The sequence below is a fragment of the Dipodomys merriami genome, unplaced genomic scaffold, assembly GCF_024711535.1.
Source record: "Dipodomys merriami isolate MVZ:Mamm:240054 unplaced genomic scaffold, mDipMer1.0.p SCAF_33, whole genome shotgun sequence".
NCBI lineage: Eukaryota > Metazoa > Chordata > Mammalia > Rodentia > Heteromyidae > Dipodomys > Dipodomys merriami.
Window position 1 is genome coordinate 6694286 of NW_027204826.1, and position 24258 is coordinate 6718543.

The window sequence follows — 24258 nt, forward strand, 5'->3', positions numbered from 1 at the left end:
AACTACGGGATCACCTGAAAAAAAAGGAAACAAAGGAAACAGTCCAAAGGGTAGTCTCGGATAATTTGGTTGTTACATGATAGTAGCAACAAATACCACTATTGAATAAAATAAGAATCCATGAATCTGTTACAAATAGAAAAGAAAGTAGATAGAAGACAGACAAAACGAATCAAAAGCAAATTCTTTTTCCCCCCAAAAGAATGGCAATAGTGACATTCCCTAAGAAAGAATCATATTTGAAGAACTATGTGACAACTATCAAAGTGATGCTGGACTCAACTAGAATCATTAATAGATTCTAAATTTTGGCAAGTAAAAGAAGAGTAAGAACAAGATATTTCCGTGGTCTCAAAGTACTTTCCCTTATTAACTTCCACTGAAAAACCTGACAGACTCCTTAACTAAGGGAGAGGAATTACAGCACCGGAAATGCAGAGTGCTGCACACTCTGAATCACTCTGGTGCTGGGTCTGTCAAAATGAAGAATGTTCTTCCATTCTGCACTCTGCATTGAAGATTAATGTGATTGTGCAATCCTGGAAGTTGGGTGCTAGGAATCTAAAGGGATATTGCTGGGACAATGAGTACCATCTGAATATGTCTCAGTTTCTGATCACTGGTTTCCTGACATTCAAATACACACAGAGGCATGGGAAGGTGACAGAACTTCTAGCCTCACATTCCCACCAATGTTCCAGAAATGCTAACAAGCACAGACTTGAGGTGAAAGGCATATGGCATGGACCCTATTCTAATTCTGCATACTATTTCTGCAACTTCTGTGTGTACACGGAAGATTATGTCATAAGGAAAGCTAAAGAAGCATGCCTCCTGACCTCTTTGGTTTTTGTCATGGTTTCTGCAATGATGCTGGCAGCTCCTGGGTCATCTGTCACGGGGATGAAAGGCCGAGAGGAGGCTGAGGGTGCGGACGGGGTCACTGCACAAGGGGTCACAGCATCCTCGGAGGAGACAATCTAATCGGAGGGTGTACCAGAGAAAAAGTTTAAGTGGAAAAGCTCTACAATGTAACACACTTCCTATACAAGTCTAAATGCCTTCTTTAAAGCTTCTTGCAACCATTTGGAATTTTCCAGTGGCCATAGCAGCCATTTTACAGACACATACAATTGTCCTGTGTAGATAAGCACATTCGCATTTCTAGGAAAACCTATAAATATTCACAGCCGGTCACATGAATCATGTATCTTCAAGTTGGGTTATTCCCTAAACAAGTTACAAAATCTCTGACGTCTAGATCTTTAAGGTTTAACAACTGCATCAAATGACTGTTTAAAAGCATAAAGCTATTCTTATTGCGACACTATTACATTACATTTGAATAGAATATTTTCTAATATCGGTTCCAAGTCAAAAGTAGCAGATAAGCTGGGCACTAGTGGCTCACGCCTGTAATCTTAGCTACTCAGGAGGCTGAGATCTGAGGATCATGGTTTGAAGCCAGCCTGGGCAGGAAAGTCCGTGAGACTCTCATCTCCAATAAGCACGCAGAAAAAGCAAGAAGTGTGGCTCAAGTAGTAGAGCACTAGTCTTGAGCAGAAGCAGCTCAGGAACAATACCCAGGCCCTGAGTTCAAGCCGCCGGACTGGCAAAAAAAAAAAAGGAGCAGGCAAAAAAAGCCTAACTTAAAGGACAGCAAACTAAGATCTTCTTAGACACCAAGAAGGAAAAAGTAACTTTTCCTGTCTAATTGCTTTAGGATTCATTTTTACCTCTCTCTTATCTTGCCACGGATTTGGACTCAGTCTATCCTCCATATCAGGAGCCAGCATGCTCTCCTCGCCATTCATGGGGCTGCCCATAGCAGATGCATCGGAAGCGGGTGCTGAGGAGGAGAATGAGGGGCATTCCACGGGGGCGAGCATGCTGGCTGGCATCAGAGCCCTGACCACCGCATCTCTGTGGAACACAAAGCCAAGGCCGTGGTGAGCTGCACTTTGTCCATAGTATGACAGCAAGTTACAAGATGGGACAAACACTCACTGGAGCATGTCTTTGTTTTTATAGGATATGTGTAAAAGAATTTTAGTAACATATCTGGACATCATTGCCACGTATTCATTAGATATAACTTAAGATGTCTGTTCCAAATTTCATATATGATCATAATCCATAAAACATTTCAGCCAACAATGGACTGTACATTCAACAGTGATCTACTAGGACTGTATCATCTAACACTGTAGCCAGTACATTCCTTCTGACATTAACACAGTGCATTTCTCAGAATGTAGCCTCATTGGTATTTTAACACTCAGTTTACAATCAACAGAAAGATAACATTAAAGGATATGAGACTACATATCCCAATACTATAGTAATACAACATCCTGGACCCCATTTAGTCAATACAATGCAACTACAAGCTTACAAAATGGGAGATTTCCAAAATTAGCACGCAGGCCTACCTGGCATACATGATTTGTAAAGCTGTAAGAATATGTGATAAGGCCTGCTGTTTGGCCAGGTTTCCATCCAAGGAGAGCAGGATCTTTGCAAGAGAAGGACGATTTGGCTTAGAATTATTTGCGCCACTTATTTTGTTACTGGAAGCAGAAGAATCAGTGTCGGAAGGCACCCCTGAAACAGGAAAATGAAAACCTAGGTTGTTTTTAAGACCAAAGTTGGCTGCATTTCTGTAGGATCAGATCCTTTACTAAAATACAGTGCGGTATGTGTTTTACCATTTCATAAATACAATATAGCTCATGAATACGTTTTTTGGGGTTAAGAACATTAAACAATCACAATACTTCTTTGGAAAGAAAGAATTTTTCAGTAAAGGTTAAGTAAAACTACAAAAAAATTGTAAATCTTTTTAAAAAATGAATTTACAACAAAAAGAAATGTTCACCATTCAACATTCAACAGTCTCATCAGACTATGTCTGATACATCCCAGCTTCCAGCCCTGACAATTTCCAGGACAGGAAACCCAAGGACAGCCCAACGATGCTCCTGAGTAGGAGAAACATGATTCATGAAATGGAAAAATCTAGGATTATAAAAACATATTCATTTTTCCCAATCCATTTCAATCCACTACTGATCAAATGCTAAGCAGGCTAATTTACAAAAAAAAAAAAAAAAAGCTGATTCTGTAAGTTATACAGAAATGCAAAAGGCTATAATAGCCCAATCATATATATATATATATATATATATATATATATATGAAAAGCACTACTACACTCTGAGACTGACTATGTAAAATATTGGGCAAAATGTGGAGGAACTGAAGTAATCACTATTAAATCTATAGCATTGTTGTAATCTACAGAAGGATTACTCAAAGACCAAATCTATAGTACCTAAATAGGAAGCCCCTAATGGGTCTCTTGCAGTCTGGAAGAGGACAGGCTCATGGACAGAGGGTGTGGCTACATCCACTGTTGTCCACGCCACGCTGTGAGAGGACCCGCAAGCCACTCGAGTGATCTTCTGGCCTTCTAATCCTTGGACCAGTGTGGGCTTTCTGTTAACTGTGGTTGTGCCATTGCCCTGCTGGCCATGGTCATTGTCACCCCAAGCGTAAACCTGGAGGGAAAAAGACAAACTTATTTTCAACGTTTCAGATTATTTTCTTAAAACTTATTTGAAAAATGCTTAAAAGTCCCAGCCTAATCTGTGCTGGTGATCGTGCTGATACACTAGTGAGCCTAATGGACACGGCCTATGGCCTGGCAAATGTTAAGATCTATTTTACTTCATGGAGGGTTTATTTTGCTGTATTATAATATGAACTCAATGCTGATAGCTTGCTTGCTTGCTAGTGCTCTATTTAAGCCCATACCTCCAGCTCAGCTTTTTGATTTTTTTTCTTTTCTGTGTGTGTGTATGTATGTGAAAATACTGGGACTTGAATTCAAGGCCTGAGTCTAATCCCTTAGCTTTTCTGCTCAAAGCTGGAATTTGAGCCACAGATAAAGAGTCTCACAGACTTTCCTATCTGGACTGGCTTTGAACCTCAATCCTCAGATCTCCATCTTCTAAGTAGCAAAGATTCCAGGTGTAAACCATCAGTGCCCAGCTTCCTGATTCTCTGGAGATGGAGTCTCTCAGACTTTCCTGCCCGGGCTGGCTTTGAACTGCGATCCTCAGAGCTCAGCCTCCTGAGTAGCTAGGATGACAGGCGTGAGTCACTGGCGCCCGGCTTATGCTGGTTATTTTTGAGACAGGCTCTCACTTCTTGCCCAGGTGTGACCTGCCTATTGTAGGATTCCTACCACAGGTGGATGACAGACACATGTCACCATGCCTCTCTTGAGATGGGAGACTTGTAGACTTTTCTGTCTAAGCCGGCCTTAGAATTGTGACACTCCTGTGTGATCTTCCTGATCTCACCCTCCCACTTTTTTTCTTTTTCTGCTTTAGAGACAGAGTCCTGCTACATAGCACAGGCTGGCCTGGAACGTAAAATCCTCTTGTCTCAGCCTCCTGAGTAGTAGGATAACAGGTATATGCCATCAAGTGTAGCCTGAAGGTTATAGCCTTGAAGACAAGGGCAGTGCTGTCACTTCCACTTCAGGAGGACACATTGCCCCCGGGTCATCTGTGGCCTTACCTGCCCTGAGTCTGTGACCGCCAGGCAATGTAGTGCTCCAACAGCCACGTGCACTATCTTCTTCCCTCTCAGCCCTTCCACCACTTGTGGCTTTCGCACATGTACGTCCGATCCATGGCCGAGTCTGAAATAGTCTCCCTTCCCCCTAGAGGAAGGCAACAGTGCGAATGTTACTGTAGGGTTATAGTATGGCGATGCTCTGCAAAGAAACATTCACTCACATATTTTTTAGAGCCATTTGAAGTAATAGCATCATACAAAGCACTCAACCTTCCAAAATTACAAATCACACACTCCAATTACCTCATTAATCCAGTTAACAAGATCCTTATTACTGGTACTTAATACAATATTTAAGTTACTATTTTAGATATTCATGTAAAGAGATTAAAACTAGGTAAAAGAGAAAACTCTCCCACAGTATGCTATTGGTCTTTTTTTTTAACATGCTACGTGTGTGTGTTTAGGTTTTTTTGTTTTTTTGAACTCAGGGTCTTATGTTCTCACTTGGCTTTCTTGCTCATGGCTGGTGCTCTACCACTTGAGTCATACATCTAGTACTATGTTTTTGATATTGTCAAGACATTGCTTTCAGGCCAGGCACACTGTCCAAGGTCTTGGCATCCACACTTGTGCACTTTAATAAAATTAGCTGTCCCAAGAAACATGCCTCATTATTTCCAGAACCAAAGGATGCAAACATCTATTTTTATCCTCAGGCTTCTGGTGTAGTGAACAAGCAGAAGAAATTCAATTTTTCCAGATGCTTTTTAAAATGATCCATTTATGCCGGGTGTTGGTGGCTCATGCCTGTAATCATAGCTACTCAGGAGGATCGTGGTTCAAATCCAACTTCAGACAGGAAAGTCCCTGAGACTCTTAGCTCCAATTAATCACAGAAAAAGCTGGAAGTGGTGAAGTGGCTCAAGTGGGAGAATGCTAGCCTTGAGCAAAAAGGAGCTAAGGGACAGCGTCCAGGCCCTGAGTTCAAGCACTAGGACTTGCAAAAAAAAAAAAAAAAGATCCATTTATAATGGGAAGTTTCTTCTTGGAATGCTGTCACTATTCACAACTTAACAAAAAGTTAACTTAGCCCAAGTTAATCAAAGATGCCTGGGTTCATAAGCAGCCCTGAATGAGCAGAGGGGAGGGGAGAGGAGGCTCCCGCACATGCTTTGTGGAGCATAAATACACAGGTGACAGTAAGGAAGTTTACGTACCACGTCCATACCACTCCTGACTTGGTGAGTGCCAAGGAGAACTGAGCTCCGCATTCGATCTGGCACACGCCCTGGCCATTCAGTCTCTCAATGTTCTGGGGAATGTTACAGCCTTCACTTCCTCCCCGGCCCAGTTTTCCAAAGTCACCATCACCCCACGAAAACACCAAACCTGGGTTCAAAATATATTCATACGTTAGGCCAGTGTTTCAGAACATTCCTCCCCACCCAGGAACGTGGGGGCCATTCCAAGCACTCACCTTCATCTGTCAGAGCCAGCGTCTGTGCATCTCTACTCCCACAGGCGACCTGGATTACTCTGTGACCAAGAAGGACTTTTACCTACGTGATGACAAATGGGAAGACAGAAATCAGGTATGGGCGCTGAGAAAGCCAGGGAAATCTTGCCACAGACTCAAAGAAATAATGCACATGGTCATTAGGAACTTCCCTAGACTTGAGGCTTCTCTTTCTTCATTGGAAATCATCACAGGGTAACATTTCTGTAACCAATACAAAATGTGTCTAATCACCATTTTGGGCTTCAGCTGCGTTGTATTGTCCCCGTGTCCCAAGCGGCCGTACTCTCCGAGGCCCCAGGTGTAGAGCTCCCCACTGGAGGTGAGCGCTGCGCTGTGTGAGCTCCCACAGGCAATGTCCCGGATGCGTTTGGTTTTCAGGGCCTCGATCAGCCTTGGCTTGTCACAGTTCCTAAAACAAGATTAAATTACACTCGCTACAATCATTCTTCGGGAAAAGGGTATGGGGACAGGACAGCTACTCTGATTTCTCTTTAGTCAATGCAACATTTACATATCAATTTAACTATCAAACCTTTAGAGAATGTGAGAAGCCAAATCATATCTCCTCATATCAATTTCTTTTCTTTTTTACCAGTCCTGGGGCTTGAATTCAGGACCTGGACAATGTCCCTGAGCTTCTTTTGTTCAAGGCTAGTACTCCAACGCTTGATCCAAAGTGCTACTTCTGGCTTTTTCTGTTTATGTGGTAATGAAGAATCAAACCCAGGGCTCCATGCATGCTAGGCAAGCACTCTACCACTAAGCCACATACCCAGCCCTGTAAAAAATATATGTAATGATGTTTTCATAAATACTTGTTATTTTAATTTTGACTAGACAACTAGGAAAAGATATTCGCTATTATGAGTAATAACAAGTTCTTCTCAGTAAGACTGACCAACATGTTCTTTTTTGTTTCTTTGCCAGTCCTGGGGCTTGACCTCAAGGCCTGGGCACTGCTCCTGAGCTTCTTTTGCTCAAGGCTAGCACCCTACCACTTGATCCACAGTGCCATTTCTGGCTTTTTCTGTTTATGTGGTGCTGAGGAATTGAACCCAGGGCTTCATGCATGCTAGGCAAGCACTCTACCACTAAGCTACATTCCCAGCCCCTGTACAACATGTTCTTACATTCTGCTGAAGTGTCCGAGTTTTCCATCATCACCTTCTCCCCAGGAGAACACTTTCCCATCGACAGTCAGGGCTGTAGCATGGCGGCCACCTGCAGCATTCACACAGATAGAGCACAGGCTGCCAAAGGGCAGTGCACAGAACAGGCTTACAAGCACAACTATCCATTCTTCTTGGCAGGTAACATAGGCTCAATGGACATGTGTTGAACAAATGAGTGCAAAGAACCAATATCTCACTTACTGTGAAGGATTTCTGGTGGCATCTATACAAAATGGGTGAACTAATATAATAAGTTACAAAATACTAGAATCATCTTAGTTAGCTGAGAACAGGAGAAAGAATACTGATTACTAAGGGGGATTCCCTTTGTCTTAAATCTATACAAGATCAAAGTTCTTGCCAGATGCTGGTGGCTCATGCCTATAATCCTAGCTATTCAAAAGGCTGAGATCTGAAGATTGTGGTTACAGCCAGCCCAGGTAGGCAAGTCTGTGAGACTCTTAACTACAATTAACCACCCCAAACCTGGAAGTGGATCTGCGGCTCAAAGTGGTAGAGAGCCAGCATGAGCAATAAAGAGTTCAGGGACAGCGCCAGGCCCTGAGTTCAAGTCCTATGACCAACCAAAAAAAAAATCAAAATTCAGATGAAAACAGAAACAAAACACTTGTAATTAACTTTTGTGGCTTAAATGGCTTTGGGTAATGCACCTCAGAAATGGAAATAAACAAAAGTATCATCATGGCAATGAAGGCATTATACTATTTTGAAAGTACCTCAACTCACTCTCTTTCCCACAGAGAAGACTCTGTACTCCATCTACCCTACTTCAGGATCAGTACAACCCCTGATTATACTTAATTCTTGCCAGCTCCTGGGATGCAAGGCTAGTGTGGGAAATAGGGGTCCTTGTATCCAACATTAATTTCTCTTTTCCCCCATGTTATCCAGAGCAACAATATGTGAACAATCACACTTCCCAGCCTCACTAACCACAGGAGGGCTGGAGACCTAGCATGCAAGACATGGGACCTGGCCCCTGAACTTGAGACCCAGCATATCTCTTGAACAGAGAAGACACACAGATGCTCTCAGACATTTATAGGGGAGGAGAGGAAAATTCCATCTTACCTAAGTTACTATCATGGGCATTACTATGAAATGGGGTTATGTCTAATTCTACCCAGGACAGGTATGAACTTTGTATATAATTCAGTTTTATTCCTCAAAGGCTTACCACAGGGCTCAAAAGAGCATTAAAAAAAATCAGCCTTTATTGAAGAAAAAACACATTTTAAATGATCTTTCTCGTCACTGAGGTTTCATAGTTGCTTTTGGGAATCTGATGAAGTCAGACTTTTCCCATTGAAAATCAGCACAGAACTTTATGATTTCAGGATACAGTGGCCTGAGATAATGGCTCCAAGACCAAGCACTCCATCTTTTGAGGAGTGTACCCACATGTCAGAGGCCAATCATGCTGGTCTCCAAACATCTTCATTTGGAAGCAATAATGAACCCTAGCCTCAAATATTTACATTATCCTATCTTTCTTCCTGTTAATTAAGAGCTTAAAAAATGGAAGGTAAGAACACTTTGCAAGAGAGTATTTTCAGAACTTAGTTGTTTGCAGAGTAGGAATAATGGCTTATGATGCATGTGAGTGTAGACCTTGGATATGTACCTGAGTGAACTGCCACCTTCTTGACCACGTAGCTGCTGAGGGCTGTGATCTGTCGTGGGATGGGGACCGTCCCACTGGACATCCCCAGCCCCAGCCGGCCATTTGTGGCTTCTCCACATGCATACACCTTCCCTTCTACTGTCACTGCAAGAAACGAAAGCCAGAAGAAGAATTGCTTTCCATGATCTAAAAGCCATCTGGTTATGTGTGCTAAGGATAATTTGTTTTAACAAAAGCATTAACCATACCTGCAAACAAACTTTTGGAACCACCAGCCACCTGTATCACATTCAGAGCAGACAGGGTCTCAGAGAATGAAGGGACCTTTATCTAGAGTTGAATTTTTTTTTTTTTTTTTAAAGCAAAGGAAAGAAAAAAAGATCATCTTACTTATACTGTTCAAATAGTAAGTAATCTTGTAAGTGGTATGTAAAATTACTGTTAATCTGTGTGGCTACATGAGCCATGGGAATTCTTATCTCTTTGATACACATACTGAAGTATTTTGAGGAAAAGAATTTACTTAGGCTTATTTTAAAATAACTATATTTGGGGTGTGGATAGAAGATAAAGACCAAAATGCAACCAGTTATTGGTAACTGTTGAAATCAGGGATTAATAACCCTAAACACGCTCTACCTAGTAACATACAAACATTTTAATCATAAAAGGTGAAGAATAAAATAAATATAGATAAAATAAACATTAGCTGTGGGAACAGTAATCCTAGCTACTCAGGAGGTACAGATCAGGGGCAATCTAGGCAAGAAAAAGTTTTTGAAACATCAGCTCAGCCGACGGCTGGGCAAAGTTTGTGCCTGTTATCCTGGTTACTGGGGAAACACAATGGTTGGGATCAAGGGCACATGTCTGACGTCCCTGCTCAGCTTCAAAACACTTAAGAACATCTTTAACACATTATGCTCATGGTGAGCAAAAATGCTTACAGTATTCAAGGTGAGGGATAAATCTAATGATAGTGTATCATTTTCACCTATGCAACTGTCACAACCCTATCCACAGTTTATTTTCTAGTTTGTCTAGTTTATTAGAACACAGTATTACAAGTAAATCTAAAATGTACAAGGATAGAGAATTCTCAGGACTTAACTTGATAATGTCTATTCATCCTTTGGAGAATTACTTTGGAAAAGACCACAAATAGGAAGTAAAACTATTATTGAAAACTTTCAAGTGTCTGGCTGCTGCCATGCCTTTTGTGGACCACAGCGGGCAGCAAGCATCCTCCTCAAAGGCAGGACAGCAGATGTGGGTGGCTCAGCCTGCAGCTGGAGATACCTTAGAGCCTTTGAGCCCGCCCAGCTGGTCCTTGTCATTCAAACCCCACACGAACACTTTCGTTCTTATTGTAGCTGCCGATTCTAGCCCTGCAGTCTTCTTTCGAATAAGGCTAGTGAAAAGAGAAAACAGAAACAAAGGTTATTCATGATCAAACATTTAAAGAGAACAACCTCAAGCAGTTGAAGCTTGCTGGCTATTGTTAGAAACCTTTACAAAAGAATTTTCAATGCAATAAAGTGTTCTAAACGGTCAAAATTTCTAGAAACCAGCAAGCTGTCTTGGAATGCCAGAATTTAACTGTGGCTTTTTATTCTTGGTGGAGATTTTTCTATAACACACTATGCACTCTCTTTCTTCTTAATTACCAAGTCGAATATAATGGCTGTTCTGATGATTTGAAACAATTCTTCCCTGCCTCCAGGACTGCCACACAAAGGAAACGTTCCAAGGAGCCACTGCTAGGACTGGCCTTGTAGCAACAGCTTTTTTTTGTTGTTGGTGTTTTTAAAAATCTAAACCAGGACATGTGTGTAGTTATTTTGTTCTACAAAAAAAGCATAAAACATGTTGCAGCATGATGTTGGAGGTATTCTGATATAGATGTGAGTTAAAAGCAAAATCTTCTTTTATATTCTCTGCCCACCACACTAGCCAGACCCTGAGTGCTGGCTAGCGAGGCCAGAGGTCCTCTGCTCCTCCTCTTTCTGGCTGGTTAGCACAGTCTCACCTCTTAACCTGTTCTCACTGGATCAGAAGTTTAATCAGCAGCCTAAGAAAGCAGCACTTCAATTCTTGAACTTGAAGCCACAAAGTTCAAGGATAGAATCATAGCTGAAATATCTTGTAACCAACGTAAATTTAAAAATGTGTGCCAGGCGCTGGTGGCTCATGCCTGTAATCCTAGCTACTCAGGAGGCTGAGATCTGAGGATCGCGGTTCAAAGCCAGCCCAGGCAGGAAAGACCGTGAGACTCCTATCTCCAATAAACCACCAGAAAACTGGAAGTGGCGCTGTAGCTCAAGTGGTAGAGCGCTCGCCTTGAGCTGAAGAGCTGAGGGACAGCGCCAGGGCCCAGAGTTCAAGCCCCACGACCGACAAAAAAAAAAAATGTGGCTGAGAAGTCAGGAGTGATATTCAAAAATATTTAGTAATTAGTACAATGTAAATCAGGTAGAATGTAGTCACATGTAATTTGACTTTTCTTTTAATTTTTTTTTGTTACTGGGGATTGAACCCATTGAGCCTCATCCCAGCCCAAATCATGTAATTTGAATGGTACCTCTCTTAAGAGACTTTTTGGATAGCCAAGTCACTCTGAAGTTATTAGCTAATTAATGACACCTTACAAGAGCAAAAAAAAAAAAATTACATTCAAACATCTAGATGTTGTTCTGGGAATATACTAAAGAAAAACATGATCAATTAAGTAAACTCTCAAAAATCTACCATCATTTCACATATAATATCTGCATTAATTGTATTTGCCCAATGCATCTCAGTGGTTACTAAATCAGAAAAGAGTCTGGAATTCTTGCTCTGAAATATTTCAAGGAAGAGTCTGCCATGGTGGCTCAAGTGTTAACACTAGCATTCAAGAGGCTGAGGTAGGAAGAGCTCAAGTTTGGTCACAAAAGATCTGGTCACAAAAAAAAAAAAAGAGCTGGACATGGCAATATATGCCTATCATGCCAGCTTACTCTCTTTCATTTTATTCTATTCGTCTATACATTCAACACAGGACTGTACCAAGGTGGGTCCTTCAGGGGTGCATGTTGAATAGAAACATATACTCATGGTCATCACCACTGTGCTCTACAAAGTCAGAAAGAGTAACATTTCATAACACAAAATATTACACCCAAAATTACCTACAGGAGACTAAGGATGTGGATATTCTACAAACAGCAGTACAATATGAATGTCATCGGTGAACTTGGACACTCAAAAATTGTTGAAATGGAAAATTATGCATATTTTACCATACAAACTATAAGTAAAAATTTAAATGATAAAATCTTAGAAAATAAAAAGCCATAAAATGTACTATACCATTTTCAAAGGAAAATGCATAAGATAGATGAACAAAGAACTATAGAACAAAGAACTAAAGAATAAGGAACAGTATACCAAAACAGTAACAATGATACTTCAGGTAGAAAAATTAACCTTTTTTGTCATGAGGTTTGAACTCAGGGCCAGGGCACTGTACCTGAGCTCTTTTGTTAAAGGCTAGGGCTCTACCACTTTGAGCCATAGCACCACTTCTAGTTTTCTGGTGGTTAATTGGAGGTAAGAGTCTCAAGGACTTTCCTGCATAGACTGGCTTTGGACTTTGACCCTCATATCTCAGCTGCTTGAGTAGTGAGGATGACAGGCATGAGCCACTGGCACCCTGCACATTAAATGTTTTAATTTTACTATTTTAATAGCATTTCCCACATTTCATTTTCTTAAAAAGTTAAATTATTTGTGAAAAATCAGTAACACTTTATAAAACGTTCTTGTAAGCTTAAAGACATTTTAATTTACAATATTCTAAACATGAACATCCCAGAGCAAGTTTTGGAATGAGGGAGAAGTAAACACATAGGACAAATGACCCTTACCTTCCACTGCTACTCTTGTCATCTTCCTCCTCCTCATTATCTGAAGCCAGAAAAGGAACAGCAGCGAGATCTTCCTCCTCTGCTCTGATCCTGCCTAGCAGGACAAGGCCATGGATCTTACAGTCGATTCCTGAACTCCTGCACTGCTTTATTGCAATTTCAATATACCTGTGATACTAGAGAAGAAAGCAAAGAGCTATAGACTTTTAAGAAGACATCAGATTTCTTTTCACTAGAGAGGAGGGCATTGGAGGAATGGGACATATGAAAACTTGGAACTCCTTTATTTAAGCTTTGAGTAATCAAAAGTGAACGCAGTCACATCCAAGTCATGTTTGCCTTCGAAAGAAGTTACTGAGCCTGGAAGTGGTGGTGCCTGCCTGTAATTTCAGCTCTCAGGAGTCAGGGATGAGAGGATGGAGATTCCAGGCCAGTGTGGGAATAAATTAGGAAGATTCTATCTCAAAAACAAGCTGGTCAGCAAGACAATATTTCAGAAACAAACCAGGCACGGTTGTCACACCTGCAAACTCAGCTACTAGGAAGGTAGAAGGACAGAGATAGTGGTTCAAGCAAAATGGTGGTGGGAGGCATAGTTAGCACAAGATTTTACTTTAAAAGCAAACTAAAAGCAAAAGGGGATTTGGTTTTCTTCTTGAGCCAATGGATAAATATCAAATTACAAGTTATAAAAAATGATGATGTAGCCGGGTACCGGTAACTCACACCTGTAATCCTCGCTACTCAGGAGGCTGAGAACTGAGGATTGTGGTTCAAAGCCAGTCCGGGCAGGAAAGTCTGTGAGACTCTTATCTCCAATAAACCACCAGAAAACCAGAAGCAGTGCTGTGGCTCAAATGGTGGAGCGCTAGCCTTGAGCTAAAGAGCTCAGGGACAGCGCCTAGGCCCAGAGTTCAAGCCGCCCCAGGAGCAGCAAAAAACAAACAAAACCCCATGATGTTAAAATAATACCAAATATCAAAACAAGTATAATGAATTGATTAATTAAGAGGGGAAAAAACCCCGGACTCAGCCAAGTGACCTCTCATGTCACTTGCAAATTCCCCCCAAATCACTTCCCTCCCACCCTACCTGCTGCTGCTCACCTCTGTGCAGTCATTCAGAAGGGACACAGTAGTGTCAGTAGGGTTGATGTTGATTGTCTTCAGTTCAATTAAGTTATTTAGGGAATTCCCACCTAGCACCAAAAAAAAGAGAGGCACAAACCAATCAAAGGAGTCATTAAAAGACAGGAGACACAACTTGTTTTTGAATAAATGAATTCTTCACTTACCTGACACTACAACCAGGGAAGGCATGTAGCTACTGTCAGCAGGATCTACTATCATTTTTAATCTATGAACAAGAACATCTGGGAAAATCTCCAAACGAATCCAATGCTTTAAAAACAAAACAACAAACAGGGGGGGAAAAAAACACATTCTGGGTTACCAAAATTTAGCTGTACTTCACCTACAAAAGTAGTTACTATGGAAGTGTGAATCTACATGAGACTGCAAAATGTGGCAGAAGGGAATTTGCCCTTACCCTGGGCAGAAACAAGAGCATTCTTCCTCATCAGCTTGTTCATTAGAGAAAAGGCTCATTCTGAGCCCCAGAAATGGCATAGATTCCTTCCTCACTGAGGGTGGCCCTTTTAAACCACCAAGAGTGGGAGACAGAAAACACTGGTGCTAAGATGAGAAAATGGTGCTCTCTTCAAATTCACCTTGTGTGCTCAGACAGTGCAAGTACTATCTCCACAGAGCTGTGTTAGTCTGTGAAGACAATCTCTAAGCAGATGTAGAATTAGAACTCATATATATATATATATTTTTTGGTCCGGTCGTGGGGCCTGAACTCTGGGCCTGGCGCTGTCCCTCAGCTCTTCAGCTCAAGGCGAGTGCTCTACCACTTGAGCCACAGCGCCACTTTCGGCCTTTTTTTTTCTGCTTATGTGGTGCTGAGGAATCGAACCCAGGGCCTCATGCATGCAAGGCAAGCGCTCTACCACTGAGCCACCTTCCTAGCCCAGAATTCATATATTTTATGCAGATCAGGGAAACAAAAATTCTACTATACTTTGTATCAATTGATAAATGAGATAAAATCTGAGGTTATTTACATTGTTTGAAAAATCTCTGATGATAAAAACAAGATGACCTATCACTTTGCAATCTTTTTTTTTTTTTTGGTGCAGTCCTGGGGTTTGAACTCAGGGCCTGAGTGCTGTCCCTGAGGTTTTTTTTGCTCGAGGCTAGTACTCTACCACTTCTAGCTTTTTTTGGTGGTTAATTGGAGATCAGACTCTTAGGGCTTTCATGCCTGGGCTAGCTCTGAACCATGATCCTCAGATCTCAGCCTCCTGAGAAGCTAGGATGACAGGCGTGAGTCACTGGTTCTTGGCTCATTACTCTGTAATTTTAAGATAATTTATGAACTTAAATATAAAATGGGTTCCTGACAGGTGCATCAAGTTGTAAGTCAAAACAAAAACAAAAACAAACCAAAAACCCTACATGAAAGCATTTCCTTCTGTGTTCCACAGCATACTACCTTGCCTTGAGATCCAGAAGATTGCCAACAGGGCTCGGTGCCATCGATCAGACGGGAAGCCTGGTTCACTGAGGAGGACACATTCAGGCTCTTGACCATGCGGGACCAGCTGTCCAGCAGCATTCCTGGCTGGCTGCTGTGACAACGCTTCAGCTGTTTTCCAGAACGACCACAGAACACCGCAGACTGTCCTATTTTATGTGATCACAGAGAGTTGTGAGCTGTTGGACTAGGGAGAATGGTCATGATCAAAATAAAGAAAATACAATGGTGAACTTCTAATAAAATATATACACCCTGAGTAATAACCAATACTTCATAAACAGTATGTGCCAGTACAAAAACAACCAAAAATCTCTACAGCCATTGGATAGCATTGTTCCTTCTGTCTAACTGTGTTTGCTCCATGGGGCTGATCACCTGTGAACTTGACAAGCACCAACTCCAAATACACTGGTGGCCATAGTAATCAACTCTCTAGTGATAATACTACAGAAGAGAATACAGTCCTTCTGTCCTACCTGGTTCGTTGATTCTGCCAAATGTATGCCTGGTGTTATGTTTTTTGGTCTTGAAACATGTTTCGCAAAAATCAAAGTCATCACAGTTTCTGCATTTGAATCGGGATCCATTGATAGGAAACATCTGACAGCCATCACACCTATTTTGAAAATCGTCATAGGGATGGTAGGGCAAAAGAAGAGAAAGCATTTATTAAGCTTGATCTGAAAAAAAAAAAATCTTTCCTCCCCAAACAAATGTCACAATCACAGAACTGAAAACTCACGTAACACCAGGATGAATACTAGGTACCAACTCCATTTCTGACAAGAGGCCTGTCCAGTGAGATTGCTGAGGGAAGTCAACAATGATGTCTTTCCCATTGGCGCTGAAAGCTAGGACGGAGCAGAGATCAACCTGAGACATCATTATTGCCAACAGAAACCTCCAGTTTCAACCACTGTCATATTATAGTGTCATTATTACAAAGAGAATTTCTGCTTTAGAGGTACACGCTAAGATACTTTAGATGAAACAACACATGACATCAGGAAGTAACTTCAAAATAATGAAGACGATCACAGGATGGAACTATCATACCAATGAAGTGATTACTATTGGAGCTGAGTAATAGGAACGTGGAGGCTTACTGTACTATATTCTCTACTCATATAACTTCATAATTTTTTGTATTGTTTTACACCAAGTCAGAAGTTTTACTTAGTACCCTTCGGTATGTTAAGGAATAAAAGCCATACTAATAATTCTCTTCTCCTTTGAGAAGAGCAATCTGCTCCTCAAAACTATCTTTAAAATTTCACTCTGTTTTGATTTTTAAATCTTTGAGGAATCTCTTAAGCAGAGAAGCTCTAACAACATCTCCATCCACTGGAGAAACACCACCACCAATGAAGCATTAGAATCACTTAAAGATGAAGTGAAACAGCAAGGCATGGTATTGCACGCCTGTGATCCCAGCATTAGGGAGATGAAGGAAGGATGATTGAGTTTATTATTTTCTTTTTCCATGCCATGTAGGCACAGGCTTGCCTTCAACACAAAAAACATTCCTACCATAGCTTCTTCCCTCTTCCCACCCCAGTCTTGGGACTACAGACATGTATCACCATACCTATCCAGTCACATTTCCATATCTTAAATCCAGTCCTAAAGTTTTTTTTATCCAGTATTCAAAACAAAAAAGCAGACCTTGCCAGCTGGTAGCTGACAGAATAAGTCAAGAAAACACCCAACATCAAATGATGCTACTCTGTGATTGGTGGATCACAGCAAAAACAAAATCTCTCCTTTATCATATGTGATCAAGGTCAAATTTAATAAGCCACAAAGACAGGCACATGTACACCCCTCTCCTGGCTATTCTGAATGACTCCTGGACCAGTTCTAACTGGCTTGGCTCCATTCTTTCTTCCATCTAGGTAAGATTTACTAGGACACATAGACTTAAGAGTTAGCCCAAGCTTCCTCAAGCCCTCCCCCACAACAACTTGGTATGAGTCCACTAATCCTTGCTCATGCCCCCCACTAATGGAGACTGCTACAAGCTTTGACTTTGTACAGCTGCAGCTGCAATACTGCATGACCTTTAGCCAGAGGGCAATGGCAAACACTGACAAGCCAGAGATCTCTTCCTTGCTTCTTCTTGCCCTTAGATGGAAAGAAAGAAAGAAACAAAGGAAGTAAGAGAGAGAGAATGAAAGAAAAAGACAGAAGGAGGAGGAAAGGAAGGGAGGAGGAAAAAAGGAAGAAAAGGAAGAAGAAAAGAGAAAAAGAAAAAAACAGCCTTCATAAACAGCTAACAATTTAGGATTCTGTTGCCTGAATATAATTACCTTTCACAATTCCTACACTCTGATGAGTCACGGACCCCCACTTGTATTTTGGGGTGGTCACCGAGGCTTTGACCCGTACTTTATCACCAATCTTGATGTGAGAGGAAGAACTTGGTGGAGGATAGCCTGTAGGTTTCAATAGCAATGACCTATGGTGAGTATTCATTTCTAGGACTCTTGTCTCAAAGAAAAAGCGAAACAGTTTCATAAAGAATGTGCTCACCTACAAGTTCCACATGAATGTACCTCACCCAATAGGTGCCCCCTTTCTGCTGCCAGTCACACTGCACATTGAGGTCATGCAATCCATCTCGATCTAGTTTGATGACTTTGCCTACATCGCCTTCACATACTTCTTCATAGGTTCGACAGCATCTAACCATCATTCCCACCTAAAAGTAAACACAAGTTAAAGGCCTGTCAAGATGAAATGTACCATGGTAAGTACTAGGATTTGAACTCAGTACCTCATGCTTGCTAAGGCAGACCTTCTACCATTTGATCCACACCTTCAGTCCTTTTTGCTTTAGTTATTTTTCAGATAGGGTCTTATATTTTTGCCACAGCTATCCTGGATCACTCTCCTTTTAACTTCCCATATGACTAGAATGACAGATATGAACCACCACACCCAACTAATTTGTTGAGATGGGGTCTCCCTAATATTTTGCTCAGGCTGGTCTCAAACAGTGATTTGTCTTTATGTATACCTTCCAAGTAGTATTACAGGCCATAAGCCACTGTGCTGGGACTATATTTTTCTTTCCTTTTGGTGGTACCGAAGGGTTTGAACTCTGAACCACACCTCCAGTTCTTTTTAGCACTTGTTATTTCTGAGATAGGGTCTTGGATTTCTGCCCAGTTCCCCATCAGGACCTCAATCTGCCTACATTAGGCATCTGTCTTAATTGGAACTCCATGGTCCTTACACTGCAATGGGAGTTCATGGACTTTTCTGCTCTAGTTGGTCAGGAACTATGATCTTCCACATAGATAGGATGATAGGTGCATACTACTATACCTAGTTGCTTGTTGAAATGGTCTCGAGCGAGTCTCAAAACACAAGTGTCATGATCTTTGCCTTCTGAATAGCTGTGATTACAGGCAATGAGCACTGTCTTTGCTTAACACTCAGAGTGTACTGTAAGTATCATTTGCACTAAATGGAACTAGGGGTCCTTAGAAACCCATCTGGTCCTAAACCTAGGATAAGAATGATTCAAGAAGAGCCCAGGTATATTTGTGCCATGAAATCAAGGAAGAGCTATTAACGATCACTGAGTTTATTCAAAAGGACACTCAGATCAAAAACATTCGTACTCTGATCACCAAAAAGAATGACTCGAGCACATCAACTGCTACGGCAAATGAATATATCAATCATAGTAAGCAAACCAAAGTTTCTCAATCAACTTTATAAGCATCAGAACACCAATGCATGATCCTGAAAACTGATAAATCCTTACCACCACCATTAAAAATAAACCAAACACATATTCTGCCTTTCTGGTTAAAAGCTGCATCATGAATAGTAATCCGAGCCGATGCGAAAATAAAATCCCACAGAGGAAACTCTTAACATTATAAATTCAAGAGATGAGAAAGTTAGAAAATCACTATCACGCAGCCTGTAATGATGAGTTTGGTAGTGACACTAATGGCTGCTGGAAATAGGAAGTGAATGATTAATGGAGGATTTTGTCATTAAGGAAGCAGGCTGATAGAGCTAATCCACCCAACATTACATGCCTGTCAATATGATGCCAGAGGAGGCAAAACTCTGCCCAAGTCCAGTTACTCTCCATCCCTAATTGGCACTTTACTGTGCAAACAGGTACAAAGAAAGGCATTAGTCAACACCACAAGGAAGTAACCAAATTAAGAATGCAAGACATTTAGAGGTCATAGTTTGGGCACAAATTAGTGACTTGGAAGGATTAGGGGAAAGAGAAAGAGGTGTTATGTACAGAGTATTTGTAGTCCTCTCAAATTCATTTGTTAAAGCCCTAATCCTCAATGAAGCTACATTAGGAGATAGGGCTGCTAAAGTAGGGTTAACTGATGTCAGAAGGTTAAGGCCCTAAACCCAACAGGATTAGTGTCTTTAGAAAGTTCCTTGCTTGTGGCTGCTTCCCTCGTCCACTGTATGTGGGACCCAGTGCAAAGACAGCTGCATAGGGCCCTCAGGAGAACCCGGCCAAGCCAGGATCTTGATCTTGACTTTCTAACCTCCAGTAATATAAGAAACAAGTATCTACAGTTTAAGCCACTCAGTCCATGGTATTATTATGATAGTCTGAGTTGACTGGGACAGAGAGGAATTACAGGTAAGAGAGTCTTCAGAGACTCACCGCCCAAAGCAAAGTTTTGACGTGAGCTTGTTTGCATGCAAATTCAAAAAAATTAAGAAAAGTTGAACAATTACAGCATAGGCACTGATATTAAGGAATAACTTAATTTTAGTAAGTAGTGTTGATAATAGACAGTAATGTCTTTAAAAGGGGGAGACTGCAGGCAAGAATTCATTATATATACCACAGACTTGAGAAATACAATGAAGGGGTGGTGGGTCAAAGGAGGTGGGGTGAGCATGTCAAAGTGGTGACATAGATCAAGATGCACTGTGCACATGAACTGCAAAAAAAAAAAAAAAATCAATATATAACCTAAAATTAAGATAAGTAAGGGGGATGCAGTACTTAAGACAATGACTCACCTGAATGTTCTCTCTCACATACACAGCATAATCATCGTTACTCAAGAAATCAGCTCGCTTTTTATAAGTCTGACTCTCTGTCACAACAACACCAGTAGCCTAGAAGAGATAAATACATTAAAAAAATAAGCTTTCTATAAAAAAAAGAAGTATGAAATCTACAACATAAAGAATTAAAGTATGAAAGACATTTTCCTTATAATAAATTCTCATGTACAAAAGTCTTTAGCCAGGCACCAGTGGCTCAACGCCTGTAATCCTAGCTACTCAAAAGGCTGAGACCTAAGGATTGCAGTTCAAAGCCAGCCTGGGCAGGAAAGACCATGAGACTACTATCTCCAATAAACCATCAGAAAACTGGAAGTGGCACTGCAGCTCAAATGGTAGAGCGCTCCCCTTGAGCTGAAGAGCTGAGGGACAGAGCCCAGGCCCAGAGTTCAAGCCCCACAACTGACAAAAACAAAACAAAACAAAACAAACAGACTTTTAAAATACAGTAATGTAGAAATGTACTTTGAAAGCTGTCAGTACAGAAAATTTCCCAGTCCTTAAGAAATCAATATGTAGACAAAACATGATTTTTCTGTTTATTTTGCCTTTTTTTGAGATGGAGTTTCCTTGTGCTGCCTGGACTGGCCTCAAACTCACTATCCTCTGGTCTTGGCCTCCTGAATGATGAAATTATGAGCATGCCCAGCACACTTGAGCTTTTCTCATGTCTTGGTTTTCTGTTGTTGTTTTCAATCTGGTGTGTGTGTGTGCACGCGTGAGTGTGCGTGCACATGCATGCTAGTGCCAGGGCTTGAACGCAGGACCTCATGCTCTCAATAGCTTTTTCCAATCATGGCTGGCACTCTAGCACTTGAGCCATGCCATCAGTCTGGCATTTTTATTACTCACTTCGAGATAAGAGTCTCAAGGACTTTTCTGCCCAGGCTGAATTCAAACCTTGATTCTCCAGTTCTCAGTCTCCTGACAGTAGTTAGGAGTACAGGTGTGAGCCACTGGTGCCCAGTAGTTTTTGGTGATAATGAGATCTAATGAGGGCTTCCACTTAATCTGCCCTTCTGGTCTTTTGGGCTTTGGTCTTGTACTTTGGCCCAGACTGGACTCAAATGTCAATTTTCCAACCTTTACCTCCCACGTAGCTGGGATTACAGACATTCACCATCATACCCAGCCTATCAGTTTCTTACTTTTTCCTACACCTAAGGAAACAGGACCTTACTATGTTGCTCAGACTGACCTGGAAATCCCAGGTTTAAGCAATCCTCCTGTTTGAGCCTCCACATCTGCTAAGACTGTAAGTACAGCAACTGTCCCTAGCTTTAAACATGATTTTGGATAAAATTTCTCCATATGGCTAGTCAACATTATGTTTGTACATAGGATGTTTGTACAAGGATCTATCTTAAAACTAAAAGTAATTATGATGGAGAAACCCCAGCATTACTCCAGTAGCAAAGCAGGAAGCTTTATTCTGTGCCTAGCAGAACCACAGATAAATCTGAGGTCCATAGGAGGTATGACTGATTCTTCCAAGGCACAGAGAAATCAGACAATTAAGGAACTAGAAGTAAGCAAGGCACTGGTGGCTCACACCTATAATCCTAACTACGCAAGAGTTTGAGATCTGAGAATTATGGTTTGAAGCCAGCCCAGGCAGGAAAGTCCAGGAGACTCTTATCTCCAATAAACTACCTGAAAAAGTCAGAAGTGGAGCTATGCTCAAGTGATACAGTGCTAACCTTGAGCAAAAAGAAGCTCAGGACAGCCCTTAAGTAGAGTTCAAGCACCAGAGCCAGCCAAAAAAAGAAGAAAGAAAAAGAAAGAAAGCAACTAGAAGACAAGCAGGACACACACATGGTAAGCCACTAACCACAGGGTAAGCTGCATCGTCCATGTCTTCTACCACCTCCTCATCTGAATATTCATCAGACACTGTTTCAGCATCTGAGAGCTCTGTAACCTGGACATCAGAGTGGTCCAACAGCCAGCCAACCAAGGCCTCCACACCTAGGAGCAAACACATATGGGCCATTGCTAACACCAATAGCATGGACATGTGAACCCTAAGTAAACAGGCACCAGCAAGGAAAAATGACATACCAGGCACACCAGATGCATTCCCAGAAGCACCAGTGAGGGACTTCAGAGCAAACTCTATGTTCCTTCTAGGAAATCCCATCTCCATGAGCTGCACCACAATAGGCAGAGCAGGAACTGGAGACTGTTTGCGCTTCTTCACCCGGGCCGGGCGAATGTGCTGCACGGACACTGGTGTTGTGGCCTCGCTGGAACTACAGTCTTCAAAGCCTGGACTTGAAGGGTGAGTGGACTCTACAGCCAAGCACTGACACACAGCCAGAGCAGCAGCCTGCATACATAGGAGAGTTTGGGGAAAAGTTTGTGAACTTTTACCATCTAAGGAAATGAAAACAACCACCTACATGATACAATGCCCAGGTTCCCATGTATATCTTAACATGAATCAATAAAGCATGTTAAAGAAAAAAAAGGCAAAACCCCCAAGCCAGTGGTTTATACCTGTAATCCTAGTTACTTAGGAGATTGAAATCTCAGGATCATGTTTGGATCTAGCTGGGTCAATAAAGTCTGTGAGACTCTTACCTCCAATTAACCACCAAAAAGCCAAAAGTGGAGCTTTGCTTTAAGTGGGAGAGTGCTAGTCTTGAGCAAAAGAGATCAGGGCCAGCACCCAGATCCTGAGTTCAAGCCTTAGGACTGGCACATAAAATTTATTTTACAGATAACCAAATGTGCTGGCACATGTCTATAATTCCAGCACTCAGGAGACTGAGTATGATACCAAGTTCAAGGTGACTCTGGGGTACAAAGATAGCAAGACCCTATCTCAAAAGAAAAAAAAAATCACCAAGATTATACAACGGTACCTCAAGTTCCTGTTTGTCAAATATGGCCTTCACTGGAGATGGCTGGGTAGCAGAAGCCAGCAACTGCTGGAGTAGAATCATTGGGGGCTGTGGCCCTTCAGGAGACATGTCTCCAAGGTCAGGGGATGCGGCTGCTCCGTCATCTGAGTTTAAGAAAACAACATGCATGTTCCACTTTCAATGGCAATGGTATTTTTATGGGATAGACAATCAAATCTTCAAAGCTCTGATAATCAAGCAGTAATTAGACTCTACAAAATGATCTTCCCCCTTCTTTTTGGTCTCTGTTCTTTAATTATTCTCTGTCTCTTAGAGACAAAAAAAGATATTTTTCCAACGTCTGCCCTTGGTCCAGTTTTCCAACCTTTTTAAGTTTGTTCTGATTGTCACAGAAACTCCTGCTAACTAACATTAATATTTGTAACCCTGACTTCTGATAATCCTCATTCACATCACTAGGTGGCACCAATTCTAAATGTGCCACATGGTCAAACCAATGCCTTTTTGTGGCTAAGTAAAGTCTTTAAGATCCCACTGATATCCAATGACCAGAGGCTCACTTCACATAACTCACTATATATATATATAAAACAAGCGCTGGTTTTGATTGGCTACAACTTGAACCAGAGGTTGGGAACCTTTCTTTTAAAGGGCCAGAAAGTAATTGGTTCAGGGTTATGGGCCATGTGGTTTGGATCACAACTGTTCAACTCTCACGGTACAGCCAATGGCAAAGTGAGAACAAATGACTGGGCCTGTGTTCTCCTAAAACCTTACTTACACAGCACGCTGGAGGCAGAAGTAGGAGAAATCCAAGTTCAAGACTAGCCCAAGCTTACACAGAGATCTCATCTCATGAAGAAAGCAAAAAATGAAAAACTGA

At 41.5% G+C, this 24258-nt stretch overlaps 1 protein-coding gene across 4 annotated transcripts in view; it reads right to left on the bottom strand.

Moving 5' to 3' along the window:
- The window catches only part of Herc2 (HECT and RLD domain containing E3 ubiquitin protein ligase 2), a 152250-nt gene that overhangs the window by 39670 nt on the left and 88322 nt on the right, over positions 1-24258 (bottom strand). For all 4 annotated transcript variants that reach the window (XM_070043051.1, XM_070043050.1, XM_070043052.1 and 1 more), the window contains exons 45-68: positions 23376-23518; positions 22570-22837; positions 22340-22476; positions 20461-20559; positions 17968-18136; positions 17745-17870; positions 16178-16286; positions 15912-16051; positions 15391-15581; positions 14129-14234; positions 13941-14032; positions 12835-13010; positions 10226-10337; positions 9175-9256; positions 8927-9070; positions 7240-7330; positions 6341-6518; positions 6068-6149; positions 5808-5979; positions 4588-4732; positions 3335-3560; positions 2433-2604; positions 1737-1923; positions 840-980 (exon numbers count right to left, since the gene is read on the bottom strand). In XM_070043051.1, the coding sequence (XP_069899152.1) occupies positions 840-980; positions 1737-1923; positions 2433-2604; positions 3335-3560; positions 4588-4732; positions 5808-5979; positions 6068-6149; positions 6341-6518; positions 7240-7330; positions 8927-9070; positions 9175-9256; positions 10226-10337; positions 12835-13010; positions 13941-14032; positions 14129-14234; positions 15391-15581; positions 15912-16051; positions 16178-16286; positions 17745-17870; positions 17968-18136; positions 20461-20559; positions 22340-22476; positions 22570-22837; positions 23376-23518 (3488 nt within the window). The remainder of the gene's footprint in view (positions 1-839; positions 981-1736; positions 1924-2432; positions 2605-3334; positions 3561-4587; positions 4733-5807; positions 5980-6067; positions 6150-6340; positions 6519-7239; positions 7331-8926; positions 9071-9174; positions 9257-10225; positions 10338-12834; positions 13011-13940; positions 14033-14128; positions 14235-15390; positions 15582-15911; positions 16052-16177; positions 16287-17744; positions 17871-17967; positions 18137-20460; positions 20560-22339; positions 22477-22569; positions 22838-23375; positions 23519-24258) is intronic.